Genomic DNA, 18,646 nt, shown 5'->3' on the forward strand with positions numbered 1-18,646 from the left:
TGCTAAATCAACACCTCTCAGATAACAAAGCCGTATGATGCTGAAATTTCGGACAATTGTTGCCTATGAGGTGTTGGCCAAATCCTTCCATGGTCCCATACCTCAACAGACATCCACTGTGAATTGTATTTTCTGTGCAGCAAAACAACATCACCACCGTTATTCCCCAATTGCACGATGTGCAGCTAATTGATTTTTGTTTTTGGTGTACCTTTCTCTGACTTCATTACTAAAGTTTTCTAGCCTCGAAAAAAAAAAAAAAAGAGTATGTTTTTTTGTTTTTTTTATTAGATTGTTTAATTCAGTTATGTCGCGTGTACGCGGGGGAGGGGGAGGGGGGGGGGGGGAGAGAATCGCGGCACATTTACTTTGCGTGGTTGTTTTCTTCGGTCCTAGGCTCCTAGCAGACGCATAAAGGCGGTGAGCGTCTCGACGGTGCACTTCTGGCGTTTGCTCGATTTGCTCCTTGCGACCGTGGCCGTCGACTGCGGTCGGGGCATAGCGTCAACGTTACGCTCTCAGAAATAGAGGGTGTAGTGCTTACGCCCCCTTGTCCCATATAATACACCCCAAAACTTGCAGAACCAACGGTATCAACTTTTTTGGCCCTACTGCGAAACTTTTTTTTTTTTTTTAATCTTAGACTTTGATACGTATTTTAGTTGTTTAATAAGTCTTATCGCACCGGTTATCAAGCACCTCGTAAAAGTTGGGGCCATCAGTTCGACCGACGTCAGTGCGCTCTACGTCGAACCGAACTTTTGGGGTGTTATTGTATGGGACAAAGGGTGTAAAACTACACCTTCTTTTTTCTTTTTCTTTTTTTTTTTTGGGGGGGGGGGGGAGAGGGGGAGAGGGAGGGGGAGGAGGGGGGAGGGAGTGTTGGTAGTTACGGATATGACAGCCCCGGTAGCAATAGGGAGTTTTCGTAGATCGTTTTCGCCGTCCCGCAAAGCCCTCCGCAACCCGCTACGATAGCGGGAACTCCACAGTCAAGGCTATCGGCGCGCAGGCGCAGTAGCAACTTCTTCGTTGCGGAACGCTTAGCGGAGGGGGCAACGCGGTGTACGAAAACTCCCTAATATTGCTGTCTGCGGCAGCCTGCGGTAATGTTATATCATATGCCGAAAGTCTCTGTACTTCGTTTTCACCTCAAGAAAAAAAGAAGTAGTTTTTAAAATATTTGGTTTTCGGTGAAAGAAGCGACGTTTGAAACCTGTACGTCTTGATAAGGTAACACATATCTTATCTAAAACGCACCTACATATATATATCTTAACAATGCTCCGCAAAAAAAACGTGTTTTCTTTTTCTTTTTTTTTCTTTTTTTATTACGGTTTTTGAGGTGAAAACGAGTATTGGCATCTACACATAATCATCGACAGACGGAGAATCTGGCGTTCGGGGGATTTTCCTTCGCTTATGCCTCCGAAACTTGCTTGCGGCTATATGCGCGTTGTAGATATACACGCGAGAGAGAGAGCCTTGGGGAGCAGGGAAGTGCTTAGCCTTCCTGCCGATTTCATTCCTCGGTTCGACCTTGGTTCGGTGGAGGCGCAGCAGCGAGCCGCGCTTTCTTTTTTTATTTATTTGTTTTGGTCTTTGCATTTTTTTTTTGGCGTTAACCGACATTGAAGCACGGCTGTATTGAGATATTAGTGACTAGGGTACGCGACCTTAATCTTTCAAATAAAAAAAATAAAAAAATCATTTTGAGCGATTTGTTTTTCTCTTTATGATGGAGATTGTAAAGAAAACGTTGTGGTACTGGGCACAGATTAATGTGATCAAAATCACACCAGCTCACGTAATTGTGTACGACGGACACACAATTGACGCGCTTGGACGCATATGCAAACATTATGTATTTTAGTCATGATTTTATTTTAAGTATTATTTTTGAATATTTAAGTATAGTTTCTTATTTTTGCTTCCTTTTTTTTTGTTTGTGTGTGCGTGTGTGTGTGTTTGTGTGTGTGTGCACCAAAGCGAAGACCGCTGCGATTGGTTTGGGGCATTAAAAGAAATATATTATTATTATTATTATTATTATTATTATTATTATTATTATTATTATTATTATTATTATTATTATTTTAACGCCTCTGAATTGATTTCGATCTGTTTGCGACAAAAGCTCTGCTGTGTGCCACAGAACACAGATGGCGCCACCTTTCCGTCCGATTCAACGGATGCAGAACGCTCATTCATCTCTTGAAAGTTTCGCAAGCTTGTCCCCTCTTCTACGTCGTCTGCTTCGCGAGCTAGCCTCATGTGCCTGTTGTTTGTGATCGCGAGTGCGTCGCCCGTGCTCGGGACCTCGGTCCCAGCTCCCCTCGTCGGGTTCCGTGAATGGATTTGGACCGTATCCCACCCCGGTGTTCGAGCCCCACGGTGCCCTATCTAGCCTTCCAGTGTCTCGAGGGTCTACTGAACAACAAAAAACACGTATGGAGTCTCTTAGACAAGGTCGGTGAATGACTTTCTTTGTGGTCAGGCACGGACAAACTTTCTGGCGAGCTCTATATTCCGGACGATTCTTTTTCGGTTTAAAGTCCCCATACTATGCTTCGTGTCACATTTACGTCAGGGCGCAGCCGACGCTGCGAGCTGGTGCGAAACAGCCATGACGTTCGTCATGTTTCTGTACGCGTTCTATTGTCGCTGGATCAGTCATGTGCAGGGAAGGCCAATGGACTTGCAAGTTAGTGTATCACCGTGTCGGCTGCATCCGAACATAGTTTGGACCGCGCTTTGGTAGGAAACACTGTTTCAGCTTCCTTTGGATTTGTTACCTCTACATGTTGCCATACTTAACAGGAGATAATTACACAAAATTCATGACTGTATAAAAAAAGAATGGTACAGCAGGTCAGCAAATCGGGTATTGATTTTAGAGGTCAATTGTGGCGACGACGGACATCGCTTGGCATATGATATACTAATCTTTCAACACTTTACTACGTAGTTTGGGTCAGTCGGTACTTAGGGTAGCTCGTGTACGATAGCTGTGTATATTGTGCTGTTATCGTTCCATTTTTTGTCGATTTATTTTGTTCGAATTTACGGCAGTTTGGCGGAGATCGTTAAAAAAAATGCCAGTTGCGCCCCTGAGAAGCGTGCTTTGCCTCAGCACATCGATGAATTGTGGCGTAGCGGTTCCAGTTGCGCAGGTTTTCTTCTTCTTTTTTTTTTTTTTTCTGCATCGCGCTCCTTATGCGTAAATTTTGCTTATTTCAGTTATTTCATCAAATATCGTTTTTCGTTTCCTTACGAACAGCAAAAAGCGACACCTCTCTTTTTTTATAAATACGTTTTTCTTCTTTTTTTTTTTGTGACGTCATGCTTCTTTGTTTGATCTTCCGACATCGTTTCACGTGCCGTTACGCACGTGACGAGTCGTATGGTGTTGTTTTTCTTGTTACGTCATAGCGTGATCGCGTGACGTCACGCCACGTCACGGGTTTTTGCGTCACCTGATTACCTTCGATCGCTCGTTCGTCTGCTCGCGCGTTCTCTCCCCGTGGGGTGAGTTCTCGTCTGCTGGCAGCGTTTCACGGAACAGACGGATAGTTTGCTGTTGCAATATGTCATTCTTGCCGCTTGAGTTTTTTTTGTTTTTTTTTGTTTTTGTTTTCGACACACAGTTTGACCGAGAAACTTCCCATGTTTTGACGAAACTAGGCGTTAAAACCAGTTTACGGTTTCGTGCATTTCGAAACTTTATATTTTCTCGTTGTCATTTTTTTTTTTTTTTTTTTTGCGAGATTTGAGAAATGGGTGCGTTCCAAGAACATTGCGGCATCTCGGTTTGTGACATTCTTACGCAAAAGTACACTGCGATTAAAATGGCTGAACGCTTTGCGTAATTTCCCCATGCATGCATATTCATCAAGCGCCAACAAATCGTTTTTTTCTTGTTTTTTTTTTTTTTTTTTTTTTTTTGCGTAAATGGTTTAACATTCAGGACAAGGACATAACAACAGCGGCTGGCCACGTCAGTATAATTTTCCGCTGAAGGCACTGATCACAAGCCGTGACAACATATGTTCCGGCGCAAAGCAAGGACACTGTAATTCCATATTATAATTTTCTTTGTTATATTCTTCACTTGTCATTAACAATAACGGTCGAGCACAGCCTGTCTAGTAGCATCGTGGTCCAAATGGATCATACAGCATTTACAGCTCAACTGACTGAATATTTTCTTTTGAACTTATAGCGTACCATCATCTAGTTATTTGTGTAAGTGCTGGAGTTTGTTTATCTTTGTGTAACATTTATACTAATGTAAAAAAAAAAAAAAAAAAACGCTGCAGCATTTTTTTTTTTTTTGCTTGAGTTATTAATTTCTTCAGCCCTTGTGTAAGGCCCGTTATTATTACTGTAAATCTTCTGAAGAGATTTATAGTATTACTGGCAAAGGACAGTTGAAGAAGTGGCTTCGTCGCCATGTGTTTGAAGACTAACATTTTCATTTTTTTTTTTTTTTTTCCTTTTGCGTGTATGTGTGTGGAGAGAGCCCGGCGGGGGGGGGGGGGGGGGTGAGGCTGACTTGCTGGGTTCAGTCAAATCCCGGAGAAAAGCTCATCGGAGAAAAGCTCACCGGAGATAAGCTCACCGGAGAAAAGCTCTCCGCAAAACCGGCGGGATGCGGAGAAAAGCTCACCGGCCATTGAACGTATGCGGAGAAAAGCTCACCGATTTTTTTTTTCTTTTTATATGAAGGCTGTTGGATCATGCGTGACATATATCAATTTATTATCATTAAAATTCGTCAGCTTTGTAAAAAAGAAAATGTCCTTTTTTGTATGATTTGTTAAGCTTATTGGGTATATTACTCTCAAATTAAATCTTGCGGGCGAGTGTTTTCTGTGGCTTACTCTCTAGGCAACGAAAGCCTAACTGAAAACGAAGAACAGGAAAAAGTTCAAAAGCTTAATTCTTCCGCGGACATGCACGTTTTCTAGCCGTTCGTGCTGGTGTTTCCACACGTGGCCTTTGTGTGATAAAGCCCTTCTACGGTGAGCCACCCATGACCTTCAGAGCTGCACACTGGCACCGTTGTCGTGACTTATATAAGAACTAGTCTTCTGTAAGGTAGCGAATAGGGCGAGTTGGAAAACGTATGATGAAAACCACTCAAACGACGACGACGGAGTGAATACAACAAACAGTACAGGACGAAGCTGCTCTCGCAACTAAAGTTTTGTTAGTGAAATTATCAGAAAGAAAGCAACGTAGCCGACACTGATTCCATCAACAAACACCTGCTTATCTATTAGGCACTACTCAATATTTGGAGTTAAAACGGTTCACAGACCGCTATTCGTATTAGCTCGCAAAGAACAAATCTTTTTATTTGACAGAGCTACTGACGGCGCTCTGTCAGTTGTCAAAAATAGATTGCTGTTTTTTTTTTATTAGTGTACGATGTTCTGATTTTATACTTGCGGCTTCATTAATATACAAAATGGGTGATTACTAATTTCTGAGGAATTAGTGAATATGCCAATGAATTTCAAGAATGTTACAAAAAGGGACATATTTTTAATGAAGTGACGAATGCGAATTGTGTTAAATTGCCGATTTGACGCAAAATCAAGAGTGGGTGAGCTTTTCTCCGCATCCACTCAAATGCCGGTGAGCTTTTCTCCGCATCTGCCGGTTTTGCGGTAAGCTTTTCACCAGTCAGCTTATCTCCGGTGAGCTTATCTCCGGTGAGCTTTTCTCCGGTGAGCTTTTCACCGCCGCCCGTTCATTCATACAAGCCATTATAGGCTTTGACGAACTCGTCATTTGATGTACCGCAAGTGTTGTGTGAATAAAAAACTATTATTATTATTATTATTATTATTATTATTATTATTATTATTATTATTATTATTCCTAAATTTTCGCTGAAATCCCCACAAGGCTCTCAGTGGCTTGTGCAGCCCTACGATGTATCATGCTTCTTTTATGTATGCATTATTATTATTAATATCACTATTATTCGTGAACCATTAACACGTACATAATCGGTCAAGCCACCTGGTTGCAAGATCGCAGAACGGCATTGACGTTAATCGTTGATTCCAAGCACGGAATTCCTGCTTGATCATATCGCACGGCCGTACAAACGTGCTCCACGGAAAAAAAAGAAAAAAAAAAAAAAAAAAAAAGAAAGGCGTTTGGCGGGTGTGACGTCACGGCGTGACGTAGCGCGGCGGGCGCTCTGATTGGTCGTCGGCGTCGTCTGATCTCGGAGGTGTGTTTGCGATCACGCGATGGACGCTGCAGCTGTGTAAAGGGACCTGTTATGGCTACTGGTGCTGCTCTTCGTAGAGGAGCCGTTCTGTGCCCGCGCGAAGACGGTTCGTATCTTGAGGTTCTCGAAGACCAGCGAGGAGAGACGTTTGATCGACGCTTTGGGTACGTGAGTGCGCGTCGACCTCGATGTCGGCTTCGTTTTAAATGCATCGCCGGCTGCACGTGGCTTTCGGATTTGCGTGCGGACGCTTCTTTTGTTCGCCGTCATCTCGCGGTTTGGTTAACTTCCGGCTCGGGACAAGCGGCGGGCACTTCTAAAAGAAAAAAAAAGAAGAGTGACAACGTTGTGTTACGTTTTGTATCTGCATTGTAAACGCTTGCAGCGTTTTGTTTTGATTTTGAAGAGTAGTGATCGCAGCGTGGTGGTGATGATTGTCGGTGGTTATGTGCTGTAGTTTCGTGTTTTCCCCTCCGGTTTAGACAAGATCTCCGGAAGCTCCGAGCGCGTTCCTCGCCGGTGGAAGTTTGCCAATTCATTGGCTTGTTCATGTACGCACCAGTTGCGGAATTATGAAACCGACACGCTGGAGGTAGTTATTAGTCGAGCATGGATGTATCTTCTCAGCCTCTCGAATAGCTCATAAAGGTGATCGCTTTGTTGAAGATACCTTTAGAGGCGCGCGAAACTTTAAAGCGAGTTGGTTTTCTGCGCAGCTGCTCTTTTTGACATATCACATTCGAACGCAGTGACGCATATAATGTTTGCAGGAGCCCTCTTTCCCAGCTGCACACTTGGGAGGTTTGTTTAGAACGAAAAAGAGGGTAAACACGTCTATTATTTCGTTTGTTAAATGTAACCCAAAAATGTCATCTTTTTTTTTTTTTTTTACAGTTTTTAGTAACTTCACGGTGGGGCACCCATGCTGCATGCTAACAATACTCTGGGAAAGAGGCATACAAAGCGCTGCACTGCATAAACAATCCAGATAAGGCACAGATTGCCCAGCTGCTACAGGGAACACCAACATACATGACATTCATATACAAGTGCATAAGCCAAACATAGTGTCCCACAGAAAAGTTAAACACTGCGTAGTATAAGTAAGATTACAGCATGATAAATTTACGAGACATATTTCCATCTTTTTCCCCTTAAACAGCTTATTTTAGTTGAAATGGTGTACAAATATGAGTTCAGAAGTGCCAGTTGCGTATTCGTAGGATCAAATCTTTCGTGTGGGTGATATGCGAATAAAATTAAATGTACTATGACAATTCTTTTTTTTTGATTGCCATAAAGTGTTTATTGTAAAGGCTACAGAGAAGTTTTAGATGGAGGCACCGCCATCGATCTTGTGATGGACGCCAGCTTCACTCTCATGTGTACAAGACTCAGCAGAAGTCTCATAAAAGCGTGTAGGATTAACTTTATCAAACAATGGACCTTTTTCCAGTAAGCGTCTGCGCACGCGCACACCCTTTCCACTTGACCTTGACCGCCGTTTCGCCATTTTTGGGGGGCACTGTTTTCTTGCGACACTAATCTGTTCCTATGGGAGAAGGCGAGTCCGGTTGCCCTCCATTTGTAGTAGGCGGCGAAACCGTCATGGGGCACTCCTTACTGGAAAAAGGTCCATTAGTCCGCAAACCCCCCCCCTCCCCCCCCCCCCCCCCCAAAAAAATATAAATGTGCGACCTTACCGAGCATTAATCGGTGTATAATCGAGCGATGTGTTGATTTCGCTCATTTCCACAAGTCGTACCTCTGACAGACAGATCTGTGTTATCGGGCCATGCATTTTTCTTCCGCATCATTCATCAAGCCATCCTTGTCCTTGGGTTCGCTGCATTGTCTGTCTATGCCACTCCCAAAGCATCAATCATTCATCTATACAGGGGGATTGTTCTTTTGTGCTAACGGTGCCCTATGTTTGTTTGCACATGTACGTCTGCTCGCGTCGTGATCCGGAATACCCTTTGCAGCTGATTGCATCAGACCCGACGTTCCAGCAGAAATGAGAAAACCGGAAGATTTTCTCACGGTCACATTGATTTGATAGTACGTAGCATACCAATCCCAATCGCAAAATTTCGTACTTGCGAAATTCTCCCAAATTTCAAATTTTGTGCAGTTCATGAATCACAGACAATGGTTTGAAAAGATTTGAAAGTGAGGAATGCAGTGAAACTGACCATGTCCAATGTATACAAGAATGCCAATAGAGTAAGGCTTTACCTCTGCAGAATGCGGGGAAAGGTGCTGCGAATATTATCTGCTCTGTGAATAGTCAAGGATAGGCATCTGTCTTTAAACACAAAAACAACCTTATCTATAGATCAAGCACGTAGCCAGGATTTTGTTTCGTGGGGGGGGGGGGGGGGGGGGGGGGGCGGGGCGGGGCCTCTTGTGACAAAATGCTGTATGAGGGAAAGGGGGAAAAGGAGGGTCCCAGCAAAATGGAAGATTTCGGGGGGGGGGGGGGGGGGGGGGGGGCTTGGGCCCCATGGGCCACCCCCCTGGCTACGTGCCTGCTATAAATCCAAGCGTGGGGTGCTGCCCACACGTAAAAATGTGCACAAAACGAAAAGCGTGTGAGATAAGACGTGCAAAAATAGGGAGAAAGGAAGCAAGCCACGTTTCTGTTTGCCCTTTGTCAGATTATGTCCTTTCCCCCTTCTCTTTGCACATTTTATCTCTTACACTTTTAATTTTATCTAGAAATTTCTTTCTGGGGGAACAGCCCCATTTTCCCTGCGGCCCTTCTGAACAGAACGTAAGGGCACAAGTGAGCTGGTGTATACTGAACATGGGTCTCAAATACAGCTGGTGTATTCTGAAGTTGCATTTGGGATGCTCTCCTTCTCCTCTTGGTGTCAGCCTTCGTATTTCCCCAGTCTCGGGTTGCTTCAAAATGTCCCTTCTGGCATGATCTACAGAGCCTGTTCGCTTGGCGTTCTGATCAGCTGCAAGGTTCTAGGCTCTGACTGTCGTGCTCGTTATTGACTGGATCTGCTAATTTTCTCCAGCCATGTAAAAAAAGAAAAGAAAGGTGTTTATGACAATTTTTTTTTTTATTTGATGTACAAATTGAAGTTTATATTGCTTTTGAATGGCCTTATGGAGATGAGCATGTTACATTTTATGTCAGTTTTAGAAATGAAAAAAGTCGCAGGGTCGCTTCAGTGACCTCTGGCACCCTGAAAGGCTATTTTTGTGTGAAGCACTACATTATGGTGTGAAGAACCCACGAAAAGAGGCTGTTTTCTGCAGAGTCATGCTGTAAACAGCATAATTTTCGTAAATTTTGCGATTAGAAAAATGCTGCGAAAAATTAATCACGTGAATGGGTTGCCCCATGGTACAAGGTATTATCACAATCATTATAAGCGCAGACACCACTCCGTGTGGCGTGCGGTACCATCAGTGCCCTCTGTCGAATGCTCCGTAAAGCTTAGATGCAAGGGGTATCGAGACAAGTAGACTGCTGCGCTCGTTGCGCTGGCCTTCACTTCTGGGTCGTCTGCACGCACCAACCGTGGTCCCCCAATTTGTCGTATGCGCATAATGTGCGCGCACCATCTCATGCATGTGTGAGGGGGCAAACATTTGCTCCAGCGAAACTCGTGTGACGTAAATAATAGGTAGTTTGTTAGATTCTTCCCATACGTCCTCCAATAACAATTTATGATGCATGTGCAAAAGCGTCGGCAGAGTATTGTTATTGGACTCGTAGAAACAATCTACTAAAACTTCCTAATAAAAAAGTTACCCTAGATGTAATATTTATAAGAGCTATTTTTGCTGGCACACATTGTTAGTGAAAAATGCCCTTGGTCATTGGTGAACAGTTTCGTGGTTCCACCGAGCATTCTTTGCTAGCAGACAACCTGGAAGTGCAGAGTGGTGCAGCGACCGCTGGTGACGACATGTCTCGCCTGCAAAGTGCCTTTACTACACGGAACAATCGACAGGGGGCACTGATAGTACTGCAGTCTATGCGGAGCGGTGTTCACGCTCATATTGATTGTGATAGTGCATAGCATACCACTCCCAATCGCGAAATTTCGTGCTTGCAAAAATCTCCCAAATCCCGGACTTGGCAAAATTCACGAATCCCAGACTTGGCGAAATGCACGAAGTATCGAGCCCACGAAAATGAAGTCATTAACGGTATTTGCTGAAAGAAGCCAAACCGAAAGCAGACAATCAACAGGAACCACTATGATGTAATTCTTGAGTCTCACTCTCTGCAACTTTGCATTGAAATGTCAAAGCCTTTTCTCTGTTTCACTCGTCCTAAAAATCATTTTTCGTAAATTGTACAAGTGTGGTTAATGAAATGTGTTCCATACTCATGACTTCTCAAATATTCCGTGTTCTATGCTTCTGCACATGACTGGGCGAATTATGTTTTTGGTAGCACAGAGCGACTGGCTCTTGGTAGGGGGACTTTTGTGGGGAAAAATGCCCGCTTTCGAGTTGTAGATATTAAATGCGCAGCATTTATAGGGCCAGCCTCGGGGATTTTTGTGTCCGTATCATGTAGTCTCGATACCGTCGGTGACACCCGACAACATGACTTCACGGGACATTATCATGTCACATTACTTCATGAGTCCTGTGACATCATGTGGCTTGATGACGTCACATGACACTGATGTCACAGAGTGAATGACACTTTGACAGCTTTATATATTTACAAAACCCTCGCGACGTGCCCTTGAGCGACCTCCTTACTGTGCCCGCAGAAGGAGTGCAAAGAGGTCCCCTACATGCGATACATTTAGAACACATTCGGAAAATGCCAAAGGAATGGCCGATTTTTGTTCTCTTCGGCCCTTGTAAGTTGCAATTTCATAGAAATCTAGGCTTTCATAATTGACCCCTTTCAAGTACGGACGCACTCCAATGGCTGCTCGGAAGCCATCATATTTTGGGCACACACTCTGAGCGCGCATTAGACACGAGTGCTGCATTGATGCTCGGTGTGAACTCGGATTCAATTGCACGTTTTTCACCAACGTTCTTAGATCAGACGGCTGACAAGCTTTGCGGGCGAACGTCATTTGAAAGCGATTTATTTTTTTTGTTACCTGCGCACGAGCAGGTACGGGCGGATAGCGTTTCTAATGCCACCAGTTGAAACGCCTCCACAAAAAACAAAAGGGCCGTTTTCGAACGACACTCTTTTTGCGCAGACATTATGTTTACCACTTTCCACCGCAGGAAATAAGCATCCTACGTTCCACTGGTTCCGCCACTTCTGCCCATAAGGCGGGCTGATAGCGTAGCAAGCGCCACCGAGCAGACGCACTACGAAATGCCGTTCTTGGAAGCCTTTCAACTCACTTTGATCCAGTAACGTTACTTTGCACAGGAAGTGATGGCCTTGCATAAATGGATGTTAACGGCTGTCAATTTATAACAGGCGGTAGCATGGTGGCCTCCAGTGTTGCTTGACAGACTTTTGAAAATTGTGTATTGCCACGCCGGAGGCATCGTAATGAACGGGTCGATTGAGCGAAATAGACGCCGCGACGGCCAAAACGCACGTCTTCACCGTGTTCTCCTTGTCTTGCGGCGCAGGTGAGGGGAGCGCTGTCACCGGCGCCCTCTCCCCCTGGCACTCCCGGCGGCAGGATGAACTACATTGGGCGGATCATCACCAATGTGCGGGAGTTCTGCAACGAGATCAACTCGGCCACCCTAACGGGGGCCATCGACGTGGTGGTCGTCGAGCAGCCCGACGGATCCTTTGCCACCTCGCCCTTCCACGTGCGCTTCGGCAAGATCGGAGTCCTACGGAGCAGGGAAAAGATAGTGAGCTCTCTCTTTCTCTCCTCTCGGGTACGCATGGAGGAGGGCAACGAAAAAGAAAGGGAAGGCCACGTGAGCAAGAGTACCTAGGATGTGACAAAAAAGACGTAGGGAGTATGAGGCATCTCACCTCGTCCTGCCTCGTTCGAGGAGATAACACACAACTAAAAAAGACAGAGACATATGGATAAGAATTTATCCCGTAACCATTTTGGATGAGCCTAGCTTGTCAACGTGGAGCTGTTCCAAAACGTTCAGGGCGAGTATAGCACATCTGCTTCCCCTGGTTCACGCACTCGACCACTTTAGACAAACCAGGCTCGCTCATGGCTTAACTTGAAGCTCCGCCAACAAATGGCAGCACTAAATTCTTCACAATTTTGGTTCCATTTTGTTTGTGGCTAGAAACTTGATTTTAAAGCCAGCAAATGTAATTTTTAAGACAACAATGAGGCAGCTGAGGGCCAGAAATACTCCCAAAACGGAGCGCTACGAACGGGACTAGGCGAGGACAGGACATGGAAAGGCGTCTAGCTCTGATTTCGTCCTATCTGTTACTTTCTGTTTGTTCACATAACACATTACTAGCTTGCTCTACTTTGTTTGTGTTTGTCTGTTCTTTTTAGTGTTATGTTTCCGAATGTGTGATTCCTGCTACCAATGCTCGTCCTGACTTTAACCCTCTTGTGCACGTTGTAAGAGGTAGATATGAATCATGTTGTGAGCATTCAAACGGACTTTATCGTGCAGAAGGAGACTGTGATGCGGCGAGATCAGGTGCTTACTTGGCCTCTTTCGCCGTGCCTTTCAACGGGCGGAACGTGAACAAAAAGAGTGCGAATTGAGGACTTGACGCACATAACTGATTTTCCCCAGCGTCAAATATTTTGACGAGCCTTACACTAAGAGCCCGTTTTTCTGGCCATCCGATGGCCGTCTTTTTTTCTCCGGAACGCGAGGCTAAAGTATTCAAAGGCCGAGAAATGTCTGTAGTCGTGGTTTTTGGGACACGGCATATAAGCTTGCAGCTTTTCACTGATCTTGCCAAAGTTCTCGTCAAAACTTGGGAAAATTTTACTTCTGAATTGTCCTTGGATGCCGGTAATTTTGCCGACGACGTTCTTGTTTCCTAGCTGACTGGTTGCCATGGCATCGGCGGTCGCAACGTCGCGATACTCGCAGGGCATTGTCACGGGATTCCACGAACAGTCACAATGTGTTGTCCGGGATGTAACGTTTCGTAACTAGGAGAACAAAAACGCATAGCATTAAAATGCCTTTGCTCACGTCCGCCCAAAACCAGTCGGTCGCGCACATTACACGCCTTGCTGCATGAATAGTCCGTGAACTGGCGCTTGAACTGCTGGTCGGCAGCCGAGTAATGGTGAGAGGCTTCCTGTTGCCGCTAGGCCCGGTGCTCCTATTCTGCAGCCGCAACCCTCGCTCCTCTCCACCTTTCTGTGCCCACTGTTGTTAGGCGCAACAAAGCTCGACACAAAGCCTGCAAGCAAAGGCCTTTATAGTATGTAGTATGCTTTGCTGCCGCCGAGCGCACATGGAGAAAAGTCCCTGCTCCCAGAGCAGTCGCCGACTGCGTGCAGATTGCGACTGCACATTCTGCACTGCATACTCTTTCGAGGCTACACCCCCAGACTCAGGCACGAAAACGCTAAGAGTTGCTCCGATAAACGCCATGTACAGTTGAAACCTTGATTTAACGAAGTCACCGGGACCCGCTAATTATTGCGTTAAATCGGGAACTTTGTAAAATCGAGAAAGTCACTCTTCGGGCATAGGCTGCGTGGGGAATTCAAATTTGTTTGTTAAACCGGGAAATTCGTAAAATCGGCTTCATAAAACCAAGGTTCAACTGTATTTCAAACATGCCAGTTTTCATTGCGGTTGATCGTAGGTACTGCATGCACATCCAATGCAATCGAGTATTGAGAACAGTCCTGTCTCTTTAACCGTTTGCGTACCGCAAAAATCTTGAAAAAAAAAAAAAACGATTTGAAAATACCAAATTTTTTTATGTGCCCTATAAAGTTAATATGCAATACAAAGGCCAAGAACAAATGCCAAAATATTTATTATATGAGAAACCTTTTAACACACTGCAACAGAAAAAGGGACTAAAGTTCTGCTTCACTGCATTACCGCAGACAGTTCACATCACATTGCACGCAAAGTGAACGCAAAACATGGAGGGGCTGGAGGGGGATTTTCTACACCGATTCTAGTCTATGCCGACACAATGTCCTCATCGAAATTGGAGTCGTCTGAGCTCAAATCCAATAACTCAGTTGCATTGCTCTCGCTGTTCGATGAAGGATTCATTTGCTCGTCTTCTGAATATCAAGAGACGTCACAATATCTTCGTTTTAGCCCCAATTTTGAGGCAACATCGTCACTATGACCGCAGCGACCAGAAGTTGATGTCGCCATTTTCAAATCCCCTGTTGCCCACGTTGGAACAATTTTCTGCCAAATCCAAAAATTTACCAGGATTTTGTTTTCCGTGAAGTGCCATCTATCCACGGCAAAGCTTACCAGAAACACGTGGACTAGCCCAGTTCGTCCATGGTTGCGTATTGGAGCTTGAATCAATGTGGATGAGCCCAGCTCATCTTCGGGGGGAGCGGTACAAACAGTGCGGACAAACTCAGGTCGTCCATGGTAGGGAAAGGGTTAATATGGACGTCCTGCATTATAGATGAAATTATTGGAAAACCATTTTTCGTCATGCAATTTTGCGCCATTAAATGAGGTCTGCAATCCGGACTACAGACAGCTATTTTGGGGACGAATTTGGTGAATACGGTCATTTTTGTCTTGTCATTATGGGACGCCAGTACCCCAGTTTAAAAAAGAATAAAGAAAAGGCCCCAAAAACCCCCCTGAGATATTTGTGAACCCAAGAGTCCACTTTGTGCACCTGGACGTTCTTTGCGGGCCTGGCGATAAGAGCTGCGCACCAAAAGATGTTTCTGTTCTGTCTTTTACACAAAATTGGTTGTTACCGCGCTGCTTGCAGTCTGTTGTTGCTTGAGATCATGTATGATTTGCAACCGGGAACCAAGACGAATGAACCCTAAGGAAGCTAGGTCACCTCACCGTAGACCTCGTCACTGCTTGAAAAACGGGAGAGAAGCACTCATCCCGCTAAGCTAATTTCCCCTATACTCCGTTTCCCCGTCACTTGGCAAATTGCGAAGGCTGCGGGGAGACAAAGCAACGTCTGAGACAAACAAAAGAGAGTCTGGATGTAGGAGGTGTTCCCCCTTCCCCTCTTCTCCAACCGCTTGGGTTGGAAAAGAGGGGAAGGAGGAACACCCTTCTACGCTTGTTGATGTGTGTGTTTTGACCCCAATTCATTGTTTTGGACTACTCACACTGTGGATGACTTTTCTGGAGAACAAAGGCATTAGTATTAACGAGACATGGCTGTACTGGAAAAAAATTCATTCTTCAATAGAAAGAAAACACTTGCTCTAGTTCTCTCGTTTCCAGCAAGCCTCAGTCCCTTCTTCTTTCTTTCTGTTGCCTGCACACAGGTTGGAATGTTGTTTTCAGCTTTTTAATACTGTCCCCTTTCTGTTTTTCCCTTTCAGGTTGACATTGAAATCAATGGAAAACCTGTAAATATTCACATGAAGCTCGGGGAATCCGGGGAAGCATTTTTCGTCGAAGAAGTAACCGAAGAGTCGGTAGGTCTTGTTCTTTGCCTTGCTGTCTCTTTTATGTTTCTAGAGGTTTCTTTTTCTTTCTTTTTTTCTTAATTTTTTTTTTTAGCATTTTACGAAAGGGGATTAAGATCCCTGGATCTTGATCTTATCTACAAGTTGCAGCGAGTCAACTCAGCAGCGCCTCGTCTTTGTTTCTGACATCGCTCATGCTTGTGTTCCAAATTACGTGGTTCATTTGTGCACTTTCTTCTTATTGTTTTTGCACAGTCACTCTTAACCTGACCTGACCAGAGCCGATACCACGCAGGCGCAGGTGCCGACGTACCTGGCGACCTCCCCGTTGCCCGACTGCCACGACATTGGCGAGGCACTGCACAAGCTCAAGGCGGCACTAAGTCGGCAACAACTAGACGAGGAATGCCGGCAGCTGTCCAGCCAATGCCCGGCAAACGTCAGCGACGCGGAAGACGACGTTGGTCCCCCGACTATCACTGGCTCGACGCCGGTTACGCCCATCCCCTCGACGTCGGTTGGGGAGCATAGGCGACCGTCGACGGCCAGGGTACACAAGCCGACGCCGATCTTGGCCCGGCATAGGCCGCAGGAGTCCATCGGGGTGCAGACGGAGCCCGCACTCACTGGCTGCGACGAGGTGGGTGTGGAGACGTGTTTCTTTATCTCTGTAGTCACCCTCAGGATAACAATGGCAGCGCGGGCTCCCTACCTTCTATGAAGCTTCGGTGTCGGTGTTGCCAACTCAAAAATAAGAAAAACCTGCAGCAGGAGTCCTTAAGAGCCGCCAAACTTTGGGTGCATACAGTTTACTGCTATACAGTAGAACCTCGTTAGGTTCTAACCTTTAACCTAAACCTTTAAAGGGACCATGAAATTACCTTTCTTCTTTTGCTCAATAACTTTTACATTAAACCTTCAATGTTCACTGAATGCCGAATAGGCATCCGTTTTCGTTTCGGTTTATTAACTTACACAAAAAATTGATGAATTATAGACTTCTTTCTCTTCAACTTATCGCAAAGCAAGTTGCGGCGTAATTTTGACGGTCGTGACGTCCGCCGGCATCGGAACCGGGAGTTCTCTCGGCAGTAGGAGAATGGGAGCGATAAAGGGGTTATGACACGGTAAAAAAAGATCAGATAACTATACTGGTAGGACCTGCTGTATTTTCCTATAATCCTGCTAAATTTGTATTGAAAATGGCGCGATAGTTTCGTGGGTAAATCGATTTATATGCGGGCCCCTCGGAGGGCCAGATTTGGGCGGAGCTGGAGGTTGGCTACGTAGCCAGCCTCCAGCGTGGTATCTCCTTGCACGCACTCCCAAACTTGGCTTTCTTGGCGTATGGAGCCTCAGCTTCCTCGTTTACTTTCCACGTCTGGAGCATGCGGTTTGTGACGATTACTTTTACGGCGTTGCTCGCCTTGTCGAAGTGTTCGACATTGATCGCGGCAGCGATGAGAGTGATTGCTATCAAAAGATGTGGGAAGCTGTTCATTTTGACTGCGACCCGCTGGCGACCAGCACCAGCGACGACGAGTTACGGACGTGCTCGCTGTGGCCAACGTCGTCCGGGAATATCTCGCAGGCGCATGCAGGGTGGAAGGTCAACGGGCCGGGGGCGAGAGCGAGAATAGCTTTCGGGTTACCGAGTTGTGTGAGCGGTTACCGAGGATAGCTTGAACGATCATGGCGCCTAGAATGAGAGAGTCCTCATGGTCACGTGGTTTATGGACACCATGGTGTGACTAACTTGGGCAGTGTTGCCTGGTCGCCAGATGAAAATGATAAAAATTCGTAAATTGAATATTGCAATTACCAGAGCTCTAAAAATCGCGTAACTTGGTGTATATACTAAGTAGCCTATGAGCATTCTGTTTCAAGAATAATCTATCCGTTTAATTCTTGTGTCATAACCCCTTAATGGCGGCGAGTGGGGGGTGTGCTGGTAGGTTTTACTGCGCTGATGGCGCTGACTCTCTCCTACTCAGGGGCGACGGTAGCCAAGGCGTCGGAATCGTATCGGGTTTCAGGCGGAGGGCTTTTGGAACTTGCCCACATTCGCGGAGAACACTGTGGATGTGACTGTAATCACGCTCGGTGTCAAAATATTCCGAGCATACACGAATGACCCTAGACCCGGGGCCCCTCAAACCGATCAGCCTGCACCAAGTGCTTCGACGTGGTTCCTCCAGTGGCAAGCGGTGAAACTGCAACGGTTTCTTTTTAACCACAGGACTGCATAAACTAATTCGGGATCATCGGTACACTGCAGCCTTTCGGCATAGTGACCGAGCGATCGATCACAAACAATGTAAACACTACTCGAGCAGCCAGAAATGAAAGGCTGCCCTGCGAAAAAAGCGCGACCAGGAGCAAACCCTTTCAGCAGACGACGGTCGTGAGTTGACTGTGCGAGCACAGTTGGGTCTTTCTCTTGCTTCGTTTACCACACGATAGAAGGCTCTTGGCTCTCAGCATTATCAAATTCGGCAATTTTCATCACTTCTCTAATTATGCTACAAAATGTGGATCTGAATATTGTTTAACAAAACTTTTAGGAAACATTCGCTGGCTATTAATTGTTTATGATCGCGGTGCTGGTGAGGTTGGCTCTTACCCAATAGGCGACGTGGATTTGGCCGACACGCTGCGGTTCCGCGGATGCATCGCAGTGAAAAGGCAGATAGCTTTCGAAGGAAAGAAGGTATAAAAGAGTCCGGTTTTCTTTTAAAAGTTCTATAGCGAAGAACTTTTTTTGGCTCAATTTTTGTGTTTTTGGGGTTCTTTTCACACCTTTTATGATGTGCGAGGGATGAAATTCGATTTCAAAATCGTTTCATGGTCCCTTTAAGGCCAATGAAATTTGAAAACA

General features: G+C 45.5%; 1 protein-coding gene across 3 annotated transcripts in view; it reads left to right on the forward strand.

Annotated features, from left to right (window-relative positions):
• Positions 1–18,646, forward strand: part of LOC8052310 (phosphatidate phosphatase LPIN3) — a 49,732-nt gene that overhangs the window by 3,531 nt on the left and 27,555 nt on the right. Inside the window, exons 1-4 of one of the 3 annotated variants that reach the window (XM_029992594.4) lie at positions 6,224–6,414; positions 11,840–12,073; positions 15,682–15,777; positions 16,064–16,408. In XM_029992594.4, the coding sequence (XP_029848454.2) occupies positions 11,894–12,073; positions 15,682–15,777; positions 16,064–16,408 (621 nt within the window). In that variant the 5' untranslated portion in view covers positions 6,224–6,414; positions 11,840–11,893. Of the gene's footprint in view, positions 1–6,223; positions 6,415–11,839; positions 12,074–15,681; positions 15,778–16,063; positions 16,409–18,646 lie in introns of those variants that run through there. The other 2 variants (XM_042288132.1, XM_040206120.3) reach the window with 2 other exon arrangements.

This window comes from Ixodes scapularis, unplaced genomic scaffold (genome assembly GCF_016920785.2).
Source record: "Ixodes scapularis isolate PalLabHiFi unplaced genomic scaffold, ASM1692078v2 PGA_scaffold10__122_contigs__length_95168666, whole genome shotgun sequence".
NCBI lineage: Eukaryota > Metazoa > Arthropoda > Arachnida > Ixodida > Ixodidae > Ixodes > Ixodes scapularis.